The sequence below is a fragment of the Sebastes fasciatus genome, chromosome 15 (genome assembly GCF_043250625.1).
Source record: "Sebastes fasciatus isolate fSebFas1 chromosome 15, fSebFas1.pri, whole genome shotgun sequence".
NCBI classification, from domain to species: Eukaryota; Metazoa; Chordata; class Actinopteri; order Perciformes; family Sebastidae; genus Sebastes; species Sebastes fasciatus.
In genome coordinates, this window is record NC_133809.1 from 21124694 (window position 1) to 21143986 (window position 19293).

Consider the following 19293-nt stretch of genomic DNA (forward strand, 5'->3'; position numbering starts at 1 on the left):
CTTATAATTACCTTTTAGTGTTTTATCCTGTGTTATGCTTCAGATTTATGCAAATCAAATAGTTGCATTAATGCACAAATAAAGAGTGATCAGACAAGTAATTTAATTTATGAGCAACTTAGTTTAAAGCACTCACAACTCTAAAAACATGCAGATGTTGCACTGAAGCATCTTAAAATTCAAATAATCTGTGTGAAGTAGAGGTCAAAAACTAGTGAATGGGGGAAGTTTGCATACATTTAATCTCTAGTAAAAACTGGTATAAGAAAATATCAAACAGATATTTTTCAGGCTGGAGCTGCTGTGTGGCACAGTAGTTCAGTGGGTCACCAGCCTGTGAGAGTCCACTTCATACTAAGTGAGGAGGTAATAATAGTGAGGAAGGAGGCAACAGGTTCCTCCTAACGCGGCACAACGGCGCCCTCTAGTGGACACATCCAGCTGTTATCTGACATCCATGTCCAGAGGTTTTTTTTCTTTTTTTCTTCGCTCTTTGGTTCGAAATGCGGATTTAAATCACGTTTTGTCTTCTTAATAATAAGTTTCCAGCAGTGACATGTTGCTGGTATTAAATGTTACTGTAAGTAAAGTCAGTTCCACGTGCCTCTGTGCCATCCCCTCTCCTCTCCTGTCCTCTCCTCTCCTCCGTGAGGACACACTGGGCAGTGCGCCTGGTGGAGCAGCGCTGAGAGGAGCACAGCGTGGAGGAGGAGAAGAAGAAGTTACCAAAAACAACGAAACAAAAGGATTTGGGGAGTTATTTGTCCGCTTTTAACAGGTTTGTATCCTTTTATTTAACGGTATTGGTCTCAACGTAGTGGGCGAGAAGTTAAGTTACTTTTCTGAACACGTTTTTCAAACTCTTGCATGTAACACTTTTCAATGCGTAACAGCGTTGATGGCGCGTAAAAGTTAATGGCGTTGGCACAGTTTGTTGGACTAGTTGTGTTGTTTCGATGGCGCGCAATGTGTTAATTCTGGCAGTGTACAGTTTCTACTCATTCAGATGTATTTAACAACTTTGTTTGTCACACATGTGGTGGACTTCCCTGTAACATCCATCAGTTTATCATAAACTTTAAGGGAGTGAAAGTTGTTTTCTGTTCAGAGCTGCAGTTACTGAATTATTCCTCAGCTGGATAACAGTGCATATAACTTCATCCATTATCTTTCTGGATGTCCTGATGGGTGTGTGTGTAGGTCACCTCTACTGTGCCACTTTGGTCTGGGCTGAGTGAGAGAGCAACAAGCACCTGCAGCTCCCCCCTCCCATCAGTGGCCCACACCCCCATTACTGCAGTATGGGGAACTTTTCCAGCAAGGACGGACATGGACCCACAGGTAGGTCAAACACACACCCACACACTAATGAGCTTGCAAATCAACCATAGCTCTGGTGTTATCACTTCCCTTGAACCTCCTTTGGTCTTGTTTCTCTGCATGCTGAAATGGATTTCAAATGTTTGGCAACACACGCAGAAGAAGCCTGGCAATGTGTGTGTTGGCCTCATGTTTTGAGATATTTTTCAAAAACACCTCAATGCTCTGATACATATTAGGGTTGGGGAAAAAAAAGTTGATTCACCTCTGTATCGCGATTTTGAAATAGATTTTTTTTAATGCCAGAATCGATATATTTGCTTTATTTGAGTCTTTGCGGAGGTAAAAGGAAGTTACCGCTTTTATTTTTGTAGTCAGAGTAACGTGACGTCATATCCGTTCCATATCCGTCAACCAAAACAAACCGCAGCCGGCTGCATTGAGCCAAAGCGGGAAAAAGCAAATGGTGGAGGGTCCGCGTGGATACGACCTGCACCCTCACATTTTAAATCCAAAGTGGTAAACACTACACATACTGTAAAGTATGGAAACACTTTGGGTTTCACACATTGTCAGGAAAAGCAGAGCTAGACATCATGGCTAAAGCTGCATGCTAACTCTGTCATGGACAGGAAGCGTTATCGTATTGCGGTAACGTGCGGTCAAGCCAGCCGTCACTCTCATCTTCGTGGTCAAATCGGCTATCGCTACAACTGTAGAGCACCCATATACTGACATTTATGTTAAATGCATTCAAACGGCCCTGATGGAGCTGACCATGGATGTTTAAAGAGAACGGAGCTAACGGGAGAGCTAGCGACGGACTTGGCGAAGTTAGCGGAAGTATACGTGTGACTATATCTGGTTTTCAAAATAAGGCATTGACAAAGGGAACTGTATATACAAAATACATATATGCAAATAAGATTGATTGGGTTATATTCACCAGAAGTATACAACATCACATTTCCTTTATAAATTAAAAAGAAAATACCACTAATTTGTGAGGGAAATGTCTTTATTGTTTGATTTTTGGGTTGCTGGAAAAAAATGTAAGAAATAATGCCTGACAATGACTGATATATTTGACTTCTGGACATCTCTGACTACATACATGCTGAAAATCAAATATATTTACTGTATCAATTTAGATATTTCAAAGTTTTTCAAAACTTCGAAAAAAACATTTCCAAGTAAAAGTCCCTAGAAGTGTATGATTTAACTTTTCCCCATAGTCTAGTGTTAAATAAAAGTTAACAAAAATCGCAATAAATCATAATATCTAATCGCAATACTTAAAACATCGCAATACATATCAAATCGGCACCCAAGTATCGTGATAGTATCGACTCTGGAGATAAGTGTATCGTCCCAGCCCCAGTGTTGGTCCCATGTTTTGAGGTTTTTTGAGTACACCTCAGTGCTCTGCTACATGTAGTAGAAGGAGGATGGTGCAGGGGAAAAAAAGAAAAATACAGGAAGAGTGAGGAGGCTGCATGAAAGAGGGGTGGATAAGGGGTAATCAGGAAATTGAAGGCAACAAAAGGAGAAGCAAGCGGAAAGGCTGTGTGTGTGTGTGTGTGTGTGTGTGTGTGTGTGTGTGTGTGTGTGTGTGTGTGTGTGTGTGTGTGTGTGTGTGTGTGTGTGTGTGTGTGTGTGTGTGTGTGTGTGTGTGTGTGTGTGTGTGTGTGTGTGTGTGTGTGTGTGTATATGTGTATATGTGTGTGAGCGGCAGCAGGAATCTTGGCAGCCCTCCTGTGTGTTGCACAGTGAGTGGTCATTCTCTTGGCGTCCCTATGTGATTCGTTCTGGCCTCGCCGGGCCAGCTGTGATGAATCGGCAGAATTCCCCGGCTCAGCACAAGGGCAGCGGATTAATCATAGGAAGCCTAATGCTATCTGACACACACACACACACACACACACAGACCTCGATGGACGCACACACACACTCTCTCATTCAGTCAATCTACCACCCGTGCGCATGGTTGGACGAGCACATTAAGGTTTGGAATGAAGAAATAAAAAAGCAGAGGTGGCATGAGAAAGTTCTTAAGACAATCCTGTCATTCTTTCCCAGTGATTTGGCCTCACAGCAGGTGGTGTGTAACTTTGTTTCTGCTCTAACATCATTTAAGAGAAAGAAACCACACACATTACTAGCAGTGAAGCTTTTTGTCCAAACAAGGAAAAGGAGGAAAGAAAAGAAAGGAGACACAACGATGCCCGGCGGTTCCCATAGCTTCTAAAGTTATTATTGGTGGCATGCTGTTATGGGCGAGGAGCGCTGAGCCAAAAAGTAAAAATCACTTCTTGTGTTATTGCTATTGTGTCAAGTTTGGAAATTTATTTGCGCCTGACTGCTGCAAATAGGTCTATGTAAGGGAAACGTTTGTCCTCTGTGCATGTGTTCCTGAATTTGGAGAATGAATGTCGCACAACGTCGTGGCTGAGCAGCCTGAGAGGAATGTCTGTGTTAAAGCATTCATCTTCAGGGGCACGGCCTGGATGCTTGCTGGTCTGGTCACTTCTCTGAATGGAGTTTTCAGTGTCAACATGCCAGACTAGTGACCACTAAACTGTTTTTATTCTGTCCATGATTCAGTTTCTCTGTCAGTTCCTTCAATCTGTTTTATTGTGTCTCTGAAAATGATTCATAACTTAAAAAGCCCACTCAGAATTACTTTTGTTAAACCTGCAGTTGGCAGACATTTTTGGCATCATTGGGCAAATATTCCATAATAACCTTTCAGCATATTGTAATTCAAGTGTTCTGAGAGAAAACTAGACTTCTGCACCTCCTCATGGCTCTGTTTTCAGGCTTTAACAAATCTAGCCTGTGACGGGAGACTTCGGCCAATCACAGGTCATTTCAGAGAGAGCGTTCCTATTGGCTGTGCTCCGGCTGGTGGGCGGTGCTTTATATTTCTTCAACTGATCTAAACATGGCTGCCAGGTCACAAACTTTCTCATATTACAGCTAAACAGCACACTACAAGATGTTTCTGAAAACATTTGAGGCGAGAAATAGGCATTACAGTAACAGAATATTGATTAATATTTGATCAGCGCTGCCTAGTTTGACCGTTTGATCGGAGTTTGACAGTGATTGACAGCTGCTCAGAGAAGGCAGACTCAAGCTCTGTTCTGATTGGTTGTTTTCCTCCGGTCTGTGAAATCTTGCAGATGCCATTAGGAGCACCGGAGGACACAGAGGCACATGATGTTTTTCAGATTAACTGTCTCATGCACTACTGTCAGGATATAGTCATATTTGCTCCATTTCCACCCACTGCTGCTTTAACTGACGAAACGCGAGTTCACTCTTATTATTAAGTAGTCACAGGAAATGCAATGTGTTTGTCAGTGAGCTCGACACTGACCGCCATTGTTCATCAAAAATGCATCTACAAAACAAGACAACGGTAATTTTCGCCAGTTTTTGACAGGGAGTAGCCCTAATGGAACAAGAGGTAGCACAGTGACACAGTGAGCTGTTAGATAAAGAGCTGCAGGCTCCAGGCTGCACATCTACAACTTCTCAGCGATAACCAACTACTTTCACTTTCGCAGACTCATGCAGTGTGCAGCATAAAATCAGATCACGGTTCCTCACAGAATGATTGAAAAAGGCCAATTATTGCCCCACTTCCTTATTAAAACAACAATAGTTTCTTCTGTTGTAGGCTATTAAATCGCATTTGCTGTCACCACCAGTAAAACAAGGTGTCGCCGAATCAACCAGGACTAAAATCTTACAGATTGCCACTTTAAAATAAGTCTTGGAGGGCTTTTTAAACATGCATTTGCCTTTCTTATTTAATCTGAATTCAGTTGTTTTTCTTCTCTAGTGGCCCATGGGGACAGTTTCCACACTCCTCCTGCTTCTCCACAGAGTGATGGGCCTCCTTTCATGCCCGGTGTCCCCCAACTCCTTCACCCTACTTCACCTCAACCATCCCCTGCAGCCCCAGTTTCATCTCCACCTCCGGTCCCAGTCCTCACATCCAGTGCGAAGAAAGCACAGCCGAGCACCACCCCTACTACCAATTCCACCAGTCCCCCTCCTCTGTGGAGGCCTCATCCACCACCGGTCAGTTCAAATAGCTCCACCGTCGGCCCTGGAGTAAGCCCGCTGCACAACAAGCCAGGGAGTGTTGTGGGTAAAGGACAAGCTGCTTTGGGGAGGAATGGGTGTCCTCCGACCTCCACCCCTCGGCCTCTGGTCTCCCGGGGGAAGACTGTGGCCGTCAGCCCGACAAAAAGCCCCTCTTCTCTGTGTAGCGCCTCACCCGTGGTGGGTAGCTCTTCTGGGACAAACTGGGGGGAAAGGGACAGCGGTCTGAGTCAGTCTTTGCTGCCCGCTCACGAAGCTGGGGACAGCCAGGGTGAGGAGCTGGAGAAGCTGCTGGAGGAGTGTAGGACAACACTGGGTATCCCTGCCAGTCAGGATGGAGCCACGGACTCAGCAGGTAATTTATAATGCAATATACTTTCTATATTTATTTATATATTCAAGTCTGCAGGATTTTTGTTGAGCACTATAAACTTGCCATTTCATTGTGGGCTTAACGTTTCCCTGTTTTGAGAAGGGCAAATCCATTTCCTTGACATTTTTTTTAGTATTTGATATGCATGTGATGTCTTCTGACATTTCTGTATCCTTCCCTCAGGGATACTGAAGCATCTACTGACAGAAGTGAAGAGTTTGAAGAGTACTTTACAGGTGAGATGCGCTAGAAAGGTTGTTTGTTTTTTAAATAGATTCTGGCTGGTTTCTTCTTCTCTAATTTTCGTCTGTGTGGTCAGTGTGGTTGCGCCCGAAATTCCATTCCAACATGCTATTTAGTACACTAAAACAGTTTGTGAGATTTTTAGTATGTCCTAAACCTTAGTATGAAACCAATAGTATGCGAATTGCATTGAATTAAATGTTACAGTATGTAACGCTGGACGCTACGTCGGCATAAATAACCCACAATGCAATGCGATGGTGACGACAACGTTCATAAAAATCATTGACGGACAGCTCTGTGACGTCCATAACGCTTCAATTTAAAAGTACAAGATGTTGACACAACTTGAAAATAAGTCAAATGAAGAAGCGGTCTAATAAATAAAATAATAAGGCTGGTCGGTCCGATTACTGCGTTTGTGAAATTCAAAACAGTGTTGCTCATAGGTGCTGTAACCTACTGAATAATCTGAAGCTTCATTCATAACGTTGAAATTCAAATTATTATTAATACCTTACCGAAACATTGCATGCAGTCCATCTTCTAGTTTATATCTAAGTTGTCTTGGCAACATATCTTACAACATTAGGCTATTTAATATGCTATTAATTAATGTATTTATATATTTGGCATATTTCCCAACAGACACTTTTGGCCCGCCGGCCATAGTTTGGCCACCCATGCTCTAATGGTTGTAGTTTTTGAGTTTTCATTTCAAAGTTTGTCTTGCATTTCCCACTAAAATGTACCTTTTCCTATCTTTAGCCCTTTTTTCTTTTGCCAACACACTTGAAAGTGGACAAGTATAGCAACGTAAACAGGAAGTGACACACTCCAATTATACATAAGTCAGAGTAGTGCTTGTGACCTTTCATCCAGGAGATAACACCAAAGCACACCCTGTCACCCTCCACCCCCCCCTCTATCACAATAAGCCTTGGACTGGGCCCCGCTGGGAGCTGCAGCTTTGCTAATGGAGGTCTTCCTGTCCTCTGCTAGAGGCCCAAAAGAGGAAAATCGTTGAGATCATCTTCTGTCAGTTGTTTGTAGCTCATACTTGTAGAGTTGATCAGAGATAGCTGCATATGGGTGTGGCTCTTTTTAACATAAATCTTGAATGTCACCTGTTGCCTTCTTTTATTTTTTATTAAGTAAGAAGTAAAGCTTCCATCATCACACGCATTTATTTCTCCTCTCTAGACCCCAGCAAAAGATGCGTGTCCAGTACAGAACCATACCAGCTAATTTGGACTGACACACTATTAGGTTCCGGCTAAATCATGAACAATTCATAAGAATGTTAATTCTTTCAAGCTCTCTTCAGTCCTATTGCTCGGGCGTTCCTTGCTCTTATGAGGATGGTGATATGCTGCGGTAATTTCCTGTTTCTTCGTTCGTTCCAATTCCTGACCCTCCCTTATGAGGATTGTAGCCAGAGGCTCCCAGCTTCCTCTAGATCTGCCACAGATTACAACAGCTGGAGTATGACCTACAGTATGTATGTCTTTGTCAACCCCATCTCTGTTCTGTGACTGTCCTCACTTCTAATATTCTTTTATTTTGAATTGTTTGAATTATTATAAGTGCTAATCTGACACACATGACAATCGTGTACTCCTTGTCACCTCCTTCCTCTACTTGATATTCAATCCCTGCTCCCTCCTCTTTCTCCTTCCTCTCTCCTCCACTTTCCCACATCCCTGTAAGGGACCTGGAAATAAGAGCCTTGCACAGGCCAGCTAAACCTCAGAGAGACTGTGGCGTACCACCGAGAGGTAGCCGTGCATTAGAAATCGGGCCAATCCAACGCGGTGTTTACATGGGCCCTCGGTAGGGCAATATAAGCCTGCAAAGCTCGACTTTATGAACCCTCTCCGTCTGCTCTGCTGTCCTGGGAGGCTTTTTGTGGCGAGCCGGAGAAGGGGAGAGCAGCGCGGAGGAGGGGGGTTCACATTCGGCTGTTCAGGAGACAAAACTTGTTTTGTTTTGTGCTGTGTGGGGAGAGTTGGGAGGGGGGAGGGCTGAAAGCTCGCAGTGACTGACTGGCCATGTGTTTTTGTGTGTGTGCTCCACGTGAGACTCACAAACACGTACAGATGCATTGAAAGACTTGGCTGGTGCGATTGGTTTTTAGCTTTGTATGGACGCTTCCCCTCCTCCTTCCCTTTCCCTGAGCCTCTCTGCCTTTTTCTTCATTCTTTCTCCATCAGAGAGCTGACCGCTCCTCCCTGAGCACAAGAACTCCAAACAATTACCCTCCAACTTTTTGCTGCAGTGCTCCTCTCTATCTCATCCCGTCCTTCCTCTCTCTTCTCCTTCGCCTCTCCTCTATCTCGCTTCCTCGCCTCATAGTCACTTCCATCCATCTTTTCATCTGACCCCGAGTTGCTTAAGCCCTTTTTTCTTTAGCTCTGACGTTTTCTTGACCTTTTTTTCCCCGTGTAATTTAAGTCGCCATTATTCTTCCAGTCCCATTCTGTCAGCTAAGCCTCTCCTCCGTCATCTGTCTTCATCCCTGCGTTCCCAAACTCTCTCTGTCTGCGCGTAATGGATTTCGGATGTACTGAAGTTAAACTGAATTCCGAAAACGCATGATTACCCAATGTGCACCGAACTACTATGAGACGTACCATCTGTCTGTGCTTATGCGCACCACCAGTCTTCAATTGTCTTACCCAACAAAAATGAAAACACTCATTCATGTCTGGGTAATGTGGGTGTGTGAGTGTGTGTGTGGGTGGCTGGTCACATTTGTGCTCCCTCCCTCCCTCCTGGAGATTTAGCCGATCTCAAAGCCCTGCTTTGGAATCAGTTCCAGGTGAACGCTGCCGGAGATTTCCAGGAACGATCTGCAGGTTCCCTCTCGGCCCTCTTTTCTCCTCGCTAGGCTGCTCCAGACTCAAAAAGGCCGTGTATCTGGAGGCCACGGAGGCTGTTCACATGTAAAATGAAGATTGGGAGGATTGGAGGAGGGGGCTCGTGTGCATGCTGTGTCGAATTAGCAGCTCCGTGTAAATGGCAGCGACTTGGGACCCTTTTCTTTGATGTCAGCGGACATTTAGATATGCAACTTGTAGGCGCTACTGAGCTATTTTCATGCGCCAGTCGGGGGGAATTTGCCCGTTTTGTGCGCGTGTGTGACGGCTGTAGAGGAAGTAAAATGTCCCTTAATAGGTGTAACGGTGTATTCAAGCACTTCTTTGAATACACACCACAGGCTGTGGAAAGCTGGAGCCATTACAGAGTTGGGATGTTTCCCCCAAGTATGTATGAGAAAAACTGGGTGTGGAGGTGAACTAGGGACAGATGGTTGGAAAACACACACTGACTCAATCTCCAAATGTGCTGGAGCCTTTCCAGGAACTCAGATGTGCATCAAGAGTATAGACAAGTGTATATGTGTGCTGGGTATCACATCTGGTCTTGCAGTGGGGCACTAGGTCAGCTCTTGAGGGAGTACGAGTGTGTGTGTGCATCTTAAGACTGACAACCCACACCCTTATCTCAGTGTGAACTTGAGGAGCGCTCCTTCCTGTTTCCTTAAACAGACATGCTCCAGTTGGAGTCATGTCCAGATAACAAAGGCTCTGTGAAGAGGAGATCCTTCAGGTCCGAGTGGGTGTTTTTTAGTATCGCTTAATATAGAACTTCTCCAAACACACACCGCCATGCTACTATTCATTTGATACCAAGGAGAGTGTCCCTGAATGTGTCAATGTGTGTGAGAAAACTTAACAATGTGGTTTGGTGGTAAGAGAATAAGAGAGGTGTGTGTGTGTGTGTGTGGGAGAGAAGAGGGGAATACGATATGTGTGTGTGTGTGTGTGTGTGTTTGCAGTGTAATCGGGTCCAGCTGTGGTCTTGAGTCACTGGTCAGATAAGGGAGGGACTTGGCTCAGATATCTCCTCCTCCTCCACATCTCCGTCTATTCTTCATCTAATTACCAACCTTCCCAAGTTCCCTCCGCTCCTCAGCACTCGTCCTCACATCTCTCACATTGCTCCACAGTCTTTTAACAGTATTAAATCTGTGCGTGATTTCAACCGCTTTTATTGTCCTTCCCTCTCTCCTTTTTCCTTCTTTCTCATTCCCTCTCTCCTTTTATGATGATTGTTGCTTAACGTTTTTAATGTCCTGGTATCGTTTGCCATCTGGCTTCATTGGTTCTGAGTCTCTTTTGATGTCTGGGGCAGTGTTTGTGCACGTCCGAGGCAATAATACTCTTAAAGAATGAAAACATGGAAACTTTTTGTACATCATGAAACTGAGTCTGTGTCTGTGTCAAACAAACAGTTGTGTTGGTGACACAGAATGCAGTTTCACAATGCAACCTTGGCACCGCTCCCATAATGTTGCTTAAATCTGTTTTTTTCCTGTCCGTGTCCAAACTTGTTAAGGGTCCTTTTTTTTCTACAAATTGATAAATGACATGAGCAAAACCTTTTGGCTCACAATTCAGTTATGCCCCATTAGAGTTGACTTGCCAGTTCCAGTTCTCTGTGCTTGCCGAGGCTTGCTGCTCAGTTCAGTTCAACCTGTAGTCTCCAACAAATAGATATTTGATTGTTCATTTGATTATAGTCATTGTCAGCTGAGAGTTCAGATATGTTGGTTTTTCCAGTTTGGATTTAAATACCAGTTTAATCCTTTGTATGCTTTGTATTAAGTTATTAGAGAAAATGATTTGCGGTAGAATAATACTTGTCTAATAGTGTAGCAGTATGAGTTGCCTGTTTGTACTTTAATGAGAACAATAAGCTGCGTGTTTTATTGTTCTGGACCCAGAAGTAAATTTAAATGAGAAAAGATGTCTGTCAAAGTGTTTGCAATAGGGACTTTTTTTTCAACAAACAAACATTCAGAAAGACGAGCTTCCGGATGACCATATGAGTTGACGTGTTAAGGCTAATTGTGTGCTGCCATCTACCTTATCTTTTAAGAACCACACATATCAGTCTGTTTTCATTAGGGATGTCACAATACCAGATATGTTGTAGTCAATACCAGTGAAATTCCATGACTCTCGATACCAATTTGATACCACAGTAGAATATAAGCAAAAAACAATAAATCCTCATCTACTCCTTTTTAATACAATTTGAATACTGTTTTTTGTTAGGAAGTTAAACAGGTTATAATTCCCTCTTTATTCTATATTGCTGTGAAAACATCTCCTTCAAACAACTGGATTTATTCAAGTTTCTCACCAAAACTATATTTTACAAGATTACATTTGAACACATCATGCTACTGTAATTTATTCATTACTGAATAGAGCCTGAACGCATCATAATGTAAATCAACAGCACCTCCCGTGTTGAAATCGGCAAGATGAGAGCTAGTTAACCTTAGCTGTTAGCAGCCGGTAAGCAGCACAGCCCTGCACGGAGCTAACAGCTAACGTTAACTAGCTCTCGTCCTGCCCATTTCAACACAGATTTGTTGTTCACAATGTAGCATTATCAGGGAAAAAATAGGGTTCCCTGGACGCGGCGATGGTGAGTTTACTACGTCCCAAACACATTTTCACACATCGCCCCCGGGATGACGGGACGCTATTAGTCTCAAGTCCTGACGGTACTTATCGTACTATTGAAAAATAAGTACCGTTACATTTTCAGAATTTTGGCATTGGCTTGGTACCAGAGTATAGGTTCTCATGACATCCCTAGTGTTCATATAACGCATCATCAATCGGTGTTCGTCACATAAACGCCCCTATTGTTTTCCTTCCAGACGGAGCGGGGTGATTGGCTGCAGTTCCAGGCTGACCTACAGGTGGCGGTGTCAGTGGCGGACCGTCTGAGAGCCGAGGCAGAAGAAGAGCTCACTGCACTCCGAACGGCGCACAAGGACGTGGAGAGGGAGCTGGCCGCTTCCCAGCAGAGACAGAAGGAGGCCGATATGCAACATGTCACCCTGAGAGGGGAGCTGGAGGAGAGCAGGCAGAGACTCGCTACTCTCACCCCGGCTCCATGTCAGGAACCAGAGAGGCCCAATGGAGAAGCAACCAACAGCTCTGAGAGCAAAGACGGGACCCAGAGGGGCAGGGAGAGGGGGCTGTACAGGTCGGGGCGAGAAGGGACGGAAAGCAGGAGTCCGAATGAACTGACAAAGAATGTCGAGGAGGCCAGAACAGACTGTAAAGGTGTGGCTAAGCGTTACCTGAGAAATGTGACCAATGAGGATAGGAGCGGAGAGGAGGTGCGATCCAACGAGACACGAAGGACGTTAACCGCAGAGAGGTCAAGGTGAGAGAAACTGTTTGACCTTGTGCTTTTTGGGGAATACAGAAAAATAAATTCTGCAACACATTACTAAAACATCATTTTGTGTAGGTGTCACTTTAATGTGTTCCGACAGTCAAATATTTCAAAATAAAAGCCCAAAATCCCTTTGTGGTCCTCCACATTTTTTGTCTCTGACACAGCAGTGACAAATTGATTACAATCACCAAATTTGGTCGGGACTGTGATTGTGGTTTCTTTTGACTGCACTACTACTCAACCCTCAGGCCTCCACAGGGCCACTTGAGGACAGTTTGAACAGCTTAATTTACAGCTGGAGCCGTGTGGAACAGCTGTTCTATAAAAAATGCCATCAAAAACAGTTGGTCTGGTTTATTTGAGTTGACTAACTATGCATTGTAATTTTGCAGAAGCCTGTCCAGATTACCCGCTTCCTCGGGCTCCCCCACCATGCAGAATGGAACTTCCCAGCCCAATACTGCCTCAACGCTTGGACCTATAAACAAGGTGAGATACTTTAACTTGAGGAAGATCCTCATTAGAGTTTGGTCGTTAACCAGGAAATCCATGGTTTGCTGATCATGCAATGATTTTGTCTGAATTTTAATAAATCTTGTCTGTTTTGAAGAACCTGGGGCAACTAAAAGGCCGAAGAAGTCTGGATTGGCAAGACAGCAGGTCGAGCACTGACACAGGTGTGTGTGTGTGTGTGTGTGTTGTGTTGTGTGTGTGTACAATTTAGTTTTTATTGCACACGTGCACGAGGATGCACAAAAAGGATAATTGGACGGCGTTAACCCGCCAAGAAGTGCAGCATTGTGCCAACAAAGGCAGAGAAGAAGAACACTGCGTGCTAGTAAACATGAAACAATGTAAACAAAGCAGGATTTAATATATTCAATAAATCAACTTTACAAATGTTTTATGAGGAGGGAAATGCATTCAATATGTTTGTTAGACCTCAAAGATACGCCGTCATAACGTAACAGCATGACACAACTTTTGTTTGTTAACGAGAAAACTCCACAGGGCACCTTTTTAAAGCTGCACTAATCAAAATTTTCATATAAACTATGACTCAAACGACTATGCATAATGTGGAACGGAAGCTCGTAAGAAAAGCCCACAGGTAATTGCAGTATTACCCAACAATGCAGTTTCCCTCAGCTCTTTAGTGGTTTAGTATCTTCACTATTGCTTCACTCTCAGCACTCTTATAGTGTTGTTTTCAGCATGCAACAGATGGCTGTTTTCAGAATAAAAGCTCAGATAAACCAACTGTATGCTACCTACTCAGCACCAAACACGCAAAGTTAGCTAATAAATGGTGAACATAGTGGGGTATATATAGCTGCTAAAGAGAGACTTATTTTCTCAAGAGTTGGAGACCAAAACAGAGCTCCAAATAAATGGTAATGTAGCTCTGTGTCTTTAGGATGTGTAAATGTTTGCTTCCAAAGAGTATAGAAGCAAAGAGACGAAACTCTGGTAATTTTTTGACAACAGCCGCTGCTGCCATTAAGGACTGAAAATGCTTATTATATATATATTTATAATATTTTATTGTTCAACATAGGCCATTTTGGTAAAATATGACAATAGAATTTAAATAATTTAGTTTTACTTTCGTCCGGCACTTTGCAGGCAGATACTGCCGTCTGGAAGTCGCTTTCAGTCCAAAATGGCGGAAGCGTAGCTTTGCTGCTGGGCGCTGATGTTGCAATGGAACGAACAATTGACTTTCACTTCTTGGCAATGTACGTTCTTTGTCGCTACTTTATACAGTGAATGTAAATTATACAGCTTGTTTAGCTGCCCCCTAGTGGCCAAAAATCAATTAATGCTGCTTTAAACATGTAGAAGTTCACGTTAGCATGTTTAGGGTGGTGTAGCTGCTTGAAGTGTTCGTAATGACTCTTGGGTAATGAAGTATGGTTCCTTGTCTTTACAGGAAAACGTGAGGAGTCTCTAAACAAGTACAACTCTGCCCTCACTGAGCTGCCTCCCAGCAAGTGAGTCTACACCTACACACACACACACACACACACACACACACACACACACACACACACACACACACACACACACACTGACAAACTATTGTGTCCAAGGGACCAGCCCAATTGCTACATCCTGTGTAAATCTAATTACTCGTTTTGACCCCGGTACATTTGTCTGGTGAACTCATAAAGCTCGATATTGGGGCCAAAACACCTCTCCCACTTGAATCAATGTGTTAATTAGGTTTTCCTTTCAATAACAGAGTCAACTATGTCACAAGATTTTTTTACAACACCCATCTGATAACAGCAACTCCTGCAGTGTTCAAACCCAAAAAAGCTGAAGCCTTGTTTCTTGTTGTTGTCAGGTCCCAGGATGGTTTCAACCTGCTGCTGCGTCGCCATGGAGGCTCCAAGAGAAACTCGCTGCTCCGCTGGTGTCAGAGCCGGACACAAGGCTACAAGGTGATCCTGGGCATGATTTACTTTACATGTTTGTTTTTTTCCCCACAGCAACAGGATGATAGTGTGCATTTAGTGCATGTTCTTGCATGTGAGCGAGCCAATGGGGCACGCTCACATGCAAGAACATGCACTAAATGCACACCATTTACCTCAATAGGCCCTTTTTCACAGCAGTAAAGTCCACACTAACCAAAATATTGCTGCAGAAAATGACATTTTCACTTTCTCTGGCCAATCAGTGAAAAGCACTATTCTTGATACAGTTTAGCGAAGAAGCTAGCGGCTAAAAATAGCTAACATTAATCAAAGCATTATGATAAGGTAATAATTATACAACCTTTAATCTACAGCTAACATGCGAAATAACAACAGTGACATTGAGTGGTGAAACCGTCAACTACAACATAGGGTAATATAATAGCAAAATAATAGTGCCAGATACTTGTAGGGAAGGTCTGAGGGCCCTGTTTCTGTCCGTGTTATGTTGCAAATATGCTGCCAGCAGGTCAGTAATCCTCTGTGTTCACGCGTGGAAAACGAAAGCGGTAGACGTATAACATTAAATCAGTCATTATGAATGTCCAAGGGGTGTAATGTGAATGATGGTATACCAGCCGGTGTACCAGCTGGTATAATTCGCTCCTCCTCATCCAATAAAGTTATCCCACCTTTCAAAACAATGCGCCATGACAACCGCTATTTTATGGAGGACTTTACACCTGCTACGTGCTAGGTGTAAGATTTAAACTTATGCCTGCGTTGGAACTATTTCAGCTGGTGCAACCCTTCAAAATGTTAGTAGCGCTTAAACTCCGACTTCAGTTAGAAAATGTCTTCTGTGAAAAAAAGCCTGTTTCAAATAGTTACTTAACCGCTGGAGTTTCTGTTTGACTGTTGCATCTTAACCCATTGCTTCTCTCGTGTTACCATAATCTTTTCTCTCCCTGCAGAATATCGACATCACCAACTTCAGCAGCAGCTGGTCCGACGGTCTCGCCTTCTGCGCTGTCTACCACACCTACCTCCCCTCACACATCCCTTACACCACTCTCACTCCAGAGAACAAGGTAGGAACTGTGCCTGGTGCCCGTATAATGGATAGCACCAAGTGATTTATGGTGTTAAACTTATCGATTCGTCCTTTTTCTTTGTAGAGGGAGAATCTCAGTCTGGCATTCAAAACAGGAGAGAGTGTTGGGATTGCACAAACCCTGGTAAGCTTTGGTGTCTTTTACAATAAAGCCTCATCTGACTTTTCTATGACATATACAAGGTTGATTTTGAGCTTAGAAATGTATTTGAAATCTTTACTCCACAGACAGTAGAGGAGATGCTGAGAGCAGGAGGTCCTGACTGGCAAAGGGTTCTGGGATACGTGGAGAGCATCTACCGTCACTTTGAGATGTGACCGCTGGAGGTACTGACAGACAATCCCAACATAGTGGATCCTTAAGGACTCCTCAAAGGAAACGATACAAGTTGTGATGACTCCCTGAATACTATAATTTGCCTTTTGTTGTGTGTCCAGAAATTGGATAAACTTTTGTTAGCAAAAAGATTACATTCAAAGTTACAATTTGCAACTTTGGACATTTTAATTTGCTGCTGTGGACTGAAGTTCCTTCTGCTTGGTTTCTGTCATACGCTTTAAAAAATGTCCTCTGACCAGGTAGAGGCTAAGGAAGTGGCGCGGCCAAACGTTTTGGTTGGTTTGTTACCATTGTCGTATTAGGGGTGCAACGATAAATTTTTACAATGATACGATATGATTTCCATGGTTCCGATATGATTTAAGAACGATATTTGGCTCATCTAGAGCGATACGATTCAATGATTTGAAATCAATACAGTAACTTTTTTTGCCAAAAAAACAGTGTTTCACAGTGTGACTGTGAAATAAATAGCTGATACTAAAGAGTGCAGGTCAGGATTCCTCAAAGTTTTTCTTGTAAGGGAATCAGGGATAAATGAATTATAGATATAAACAAGTAAACAACGATTAATGGCAAATACATACGGCTTTGATTTGAAAATAATAAAAAAACCTGCTGCTTCAGTTCAAAAAGATACAAGGCGGTGCAATATTTAACAAAAAATATAATAAACCAACTTCTATTCAAGTTAATTGAACAGTGGTTTAACCTGCTGCTTCTGTCCTCATTTTCAATCTAAAAGGTGGAGCAATAATACAGTGATCAACCGCTGATAGTGATCAAACAGCTGATAGTGATCAACCACTGATAATGATCAAACAGCTTGGGACACTAATCATTCCTATACAAACGCTGTTTAAATAATTTGCTTATAATAATCAATTAGTCCACCTCCAGTGTTCATTTGGGATCTTTTCATACATGAAAACATCTGAAAAAACATTTTTAAACTATGTTAGACTAAAGTTAGTTGAATTTCTGTTTTGATTTTTACTTTACTCCCGTCGTGATAATTTGCCTCGCGGACCGTCTGCTCTCCGGCTGGATACGTGAGGCTGATGCTGCGCTTACATATGATGTGTGCAGAGGGCAGAGCGGGCAAGCTGGCGCATGACATAACATTTCTTTACTAATAAAAGTGTTAAAAAACACTTTCATAAGACGTTTTTCTCGTCTTTAAATACAAGGTGCAAATTCTAAGTATCGACACAATCGATTTTATATCGATATACGTCTCCCGTGAAGGACAACTTGCCGAGTACCTTCCGATGTAGTTGGAGCGTAGGAATATAAATCGATACTTCGATGTAGTAGATGAATCTTTACACCCCTATGTCGTATGCATTCTTATATCTTTCTCATACTTAATCAGCTGGCATTTGACATACATCAGTATGTAGTGTGAAGAATTCAGACACAGTGAAAGTAGATGGCTTATCAGAATCTGACCAACAGAGCAGGAGGGGAAGGATTAACTAGACAACTACCGTTTAAAGGGATAGTTTGTGTGTTTTGAAGTGGGGTTGTGTGAGGTACTTATCCATAGCAGGTGTATTACTTACAGTAGATGACGGAAAGTGTGACACCAGCATCGAGAAACAGGAGTACCGGCACCGGAGCAAAGCAATGTACCACTGTGGACGGGACGGCAGAAAAACTTATTTTATCCGTTTAAGTGTAGACTATATCCAGAATATTTTCCAACAGCGAACTGAAATGAAAGTGAAATGTATCTATACTGTTTTTGTCATCTGAGCCTGCTGGCTTTGGAGAGAGTATAGATAAGTTTCACTTTCAGTTCAGTTCTCCGTCAGAAAAGAGAATGAAACGGCTGTCTGACGACGGTGAAAATATTCTAAATATAGCGTACACTTCAACGGATATCGTTTTTTTTTTTTTTTAGGTGAGCCTTTCTTTTAGGTGGCTAAAATATGTTTTTCTGTCGTCCCCGTTTAAAGCACTGTATTGGTATTGCTTTACTCCGGTGTCGGTTCTCCTGTTTGTTTCTCCAAGCTGGGGTCACGCCAACCGTCATCTACTTTAAGTAATACTCCTACTTTGGATAAGTACCTCATACCCACTTCACTCCAACACTCCAACTATCACTTCATTACAAAATGTTACATATTGTAGCTTTCAAAATAAATCATTGACCACAATAGAGATGAAGACTATCAAGATCGTTTTCATAGCATCCTTATGAGGAAGGTGTATCTATAGGTAGAGTTGCTGTAAATGTCTCCACACTGGTACTTCACTGGCCGAAAGTACTGTAAGTACTGTATTACATCATGTCCTTCATCAAATCTGTAAGCAGTCCTTTAACTGCAGGTTGTTTTATCTGCCAATGTGTGTTTGCCTTTTAACCTTGTCTGTGATGCTCTGCAAAGATTCTACTTTTTCCTGGACCTGTTAGCACTCTGTAAATATGCACTTTTGTCAGCACCTTGTTGGTGTACGAATGTAATAATGTACAGTACAGATGTTACACAGCTGCTGGAGTCTTCTAAGGGCTCGGTATGCATTCAGAAGCAGGGCTGCAGACCAGTTAGAAGATTTGTGAAGTTCAAATGTGTTTTCTCGGAAAACGCAGCGGCTGTGTGGCGTTGATCAAAATCTAAAAAAAGTGCCTCCATGTTATCACAAGTGTGCCAGTGCTGTTTGGGTGCTCAGGGATGTGCATTACAGGAGTGACGTAGGCCAAAAGCAAATGCAAGCCTACACAGGCTTGACCATCCGGTTTCTCACGTCACACCTGCATCCTCACAGATGCACAAACACACTCTCGTACTACACCAGCCAGCGCTGAGAAACTGAATAACTGGTTTTGTTTCGACAAGTTTAAAGCTGAGTTTGTTGCCAAAGTCGCACGTGCCAAATATTGAAAAAATACTTTTTTTTTGTGGAAATGGACCATTGTAAAAACATGTTTATATGTAACTAGTGTGATTAAAATACCAAAGAAATAAAATGTTAATATGAAGCAATAATACTTAGTGGGTATTGTGTAACCCAGTGACTTCCAGAAAAACCTTTGAGTGCATTCAGCACGTACTACAATGACAAGACTGAACACAGCCAAGTAAAGTAT

The 19293-nt window shown here is 42.8% G+C and overlaps 1 protein-coding gene across 1 annotated transcript; it reads left to right on the top strand.

The window, feature by feature from the left end:
• The first annotated feature begins 472 nt into the window (after positions 1 to 472).
• LOC141783147 (uncharacterized) lies at positions 473 to 19192 on the top strand. Its single transcript, XM_074660220.1, has 12 exons — positions 473 to 778; positions 1201 to 1341; positions 5171 to 5791; positions 5993 to 6045; positions 11793 to 12307; positions 12715 to 12811; positions 12933 to 12999; positions 14256 to 14316; positions 14673 to 14769; positions 15720 to 15836; positions 15924 to 15983; positions 16088 to 19192. The coding sequence occupies exons 2-12, from the start codon at positions 1302 to 1304 to the stop codon at positions 16175 to 16177; spliced, it is 1818 nt and encodes a 605-aa protein (XP_074516321.1). The 5' UTR covers positions 473 to 778; positions 1201 to 1301; the 3' UTR covers positions 16178 to 19192.
• The last annotated feature ends 101 nt before the right edge of the window (positions 19193 to 19293 follow it).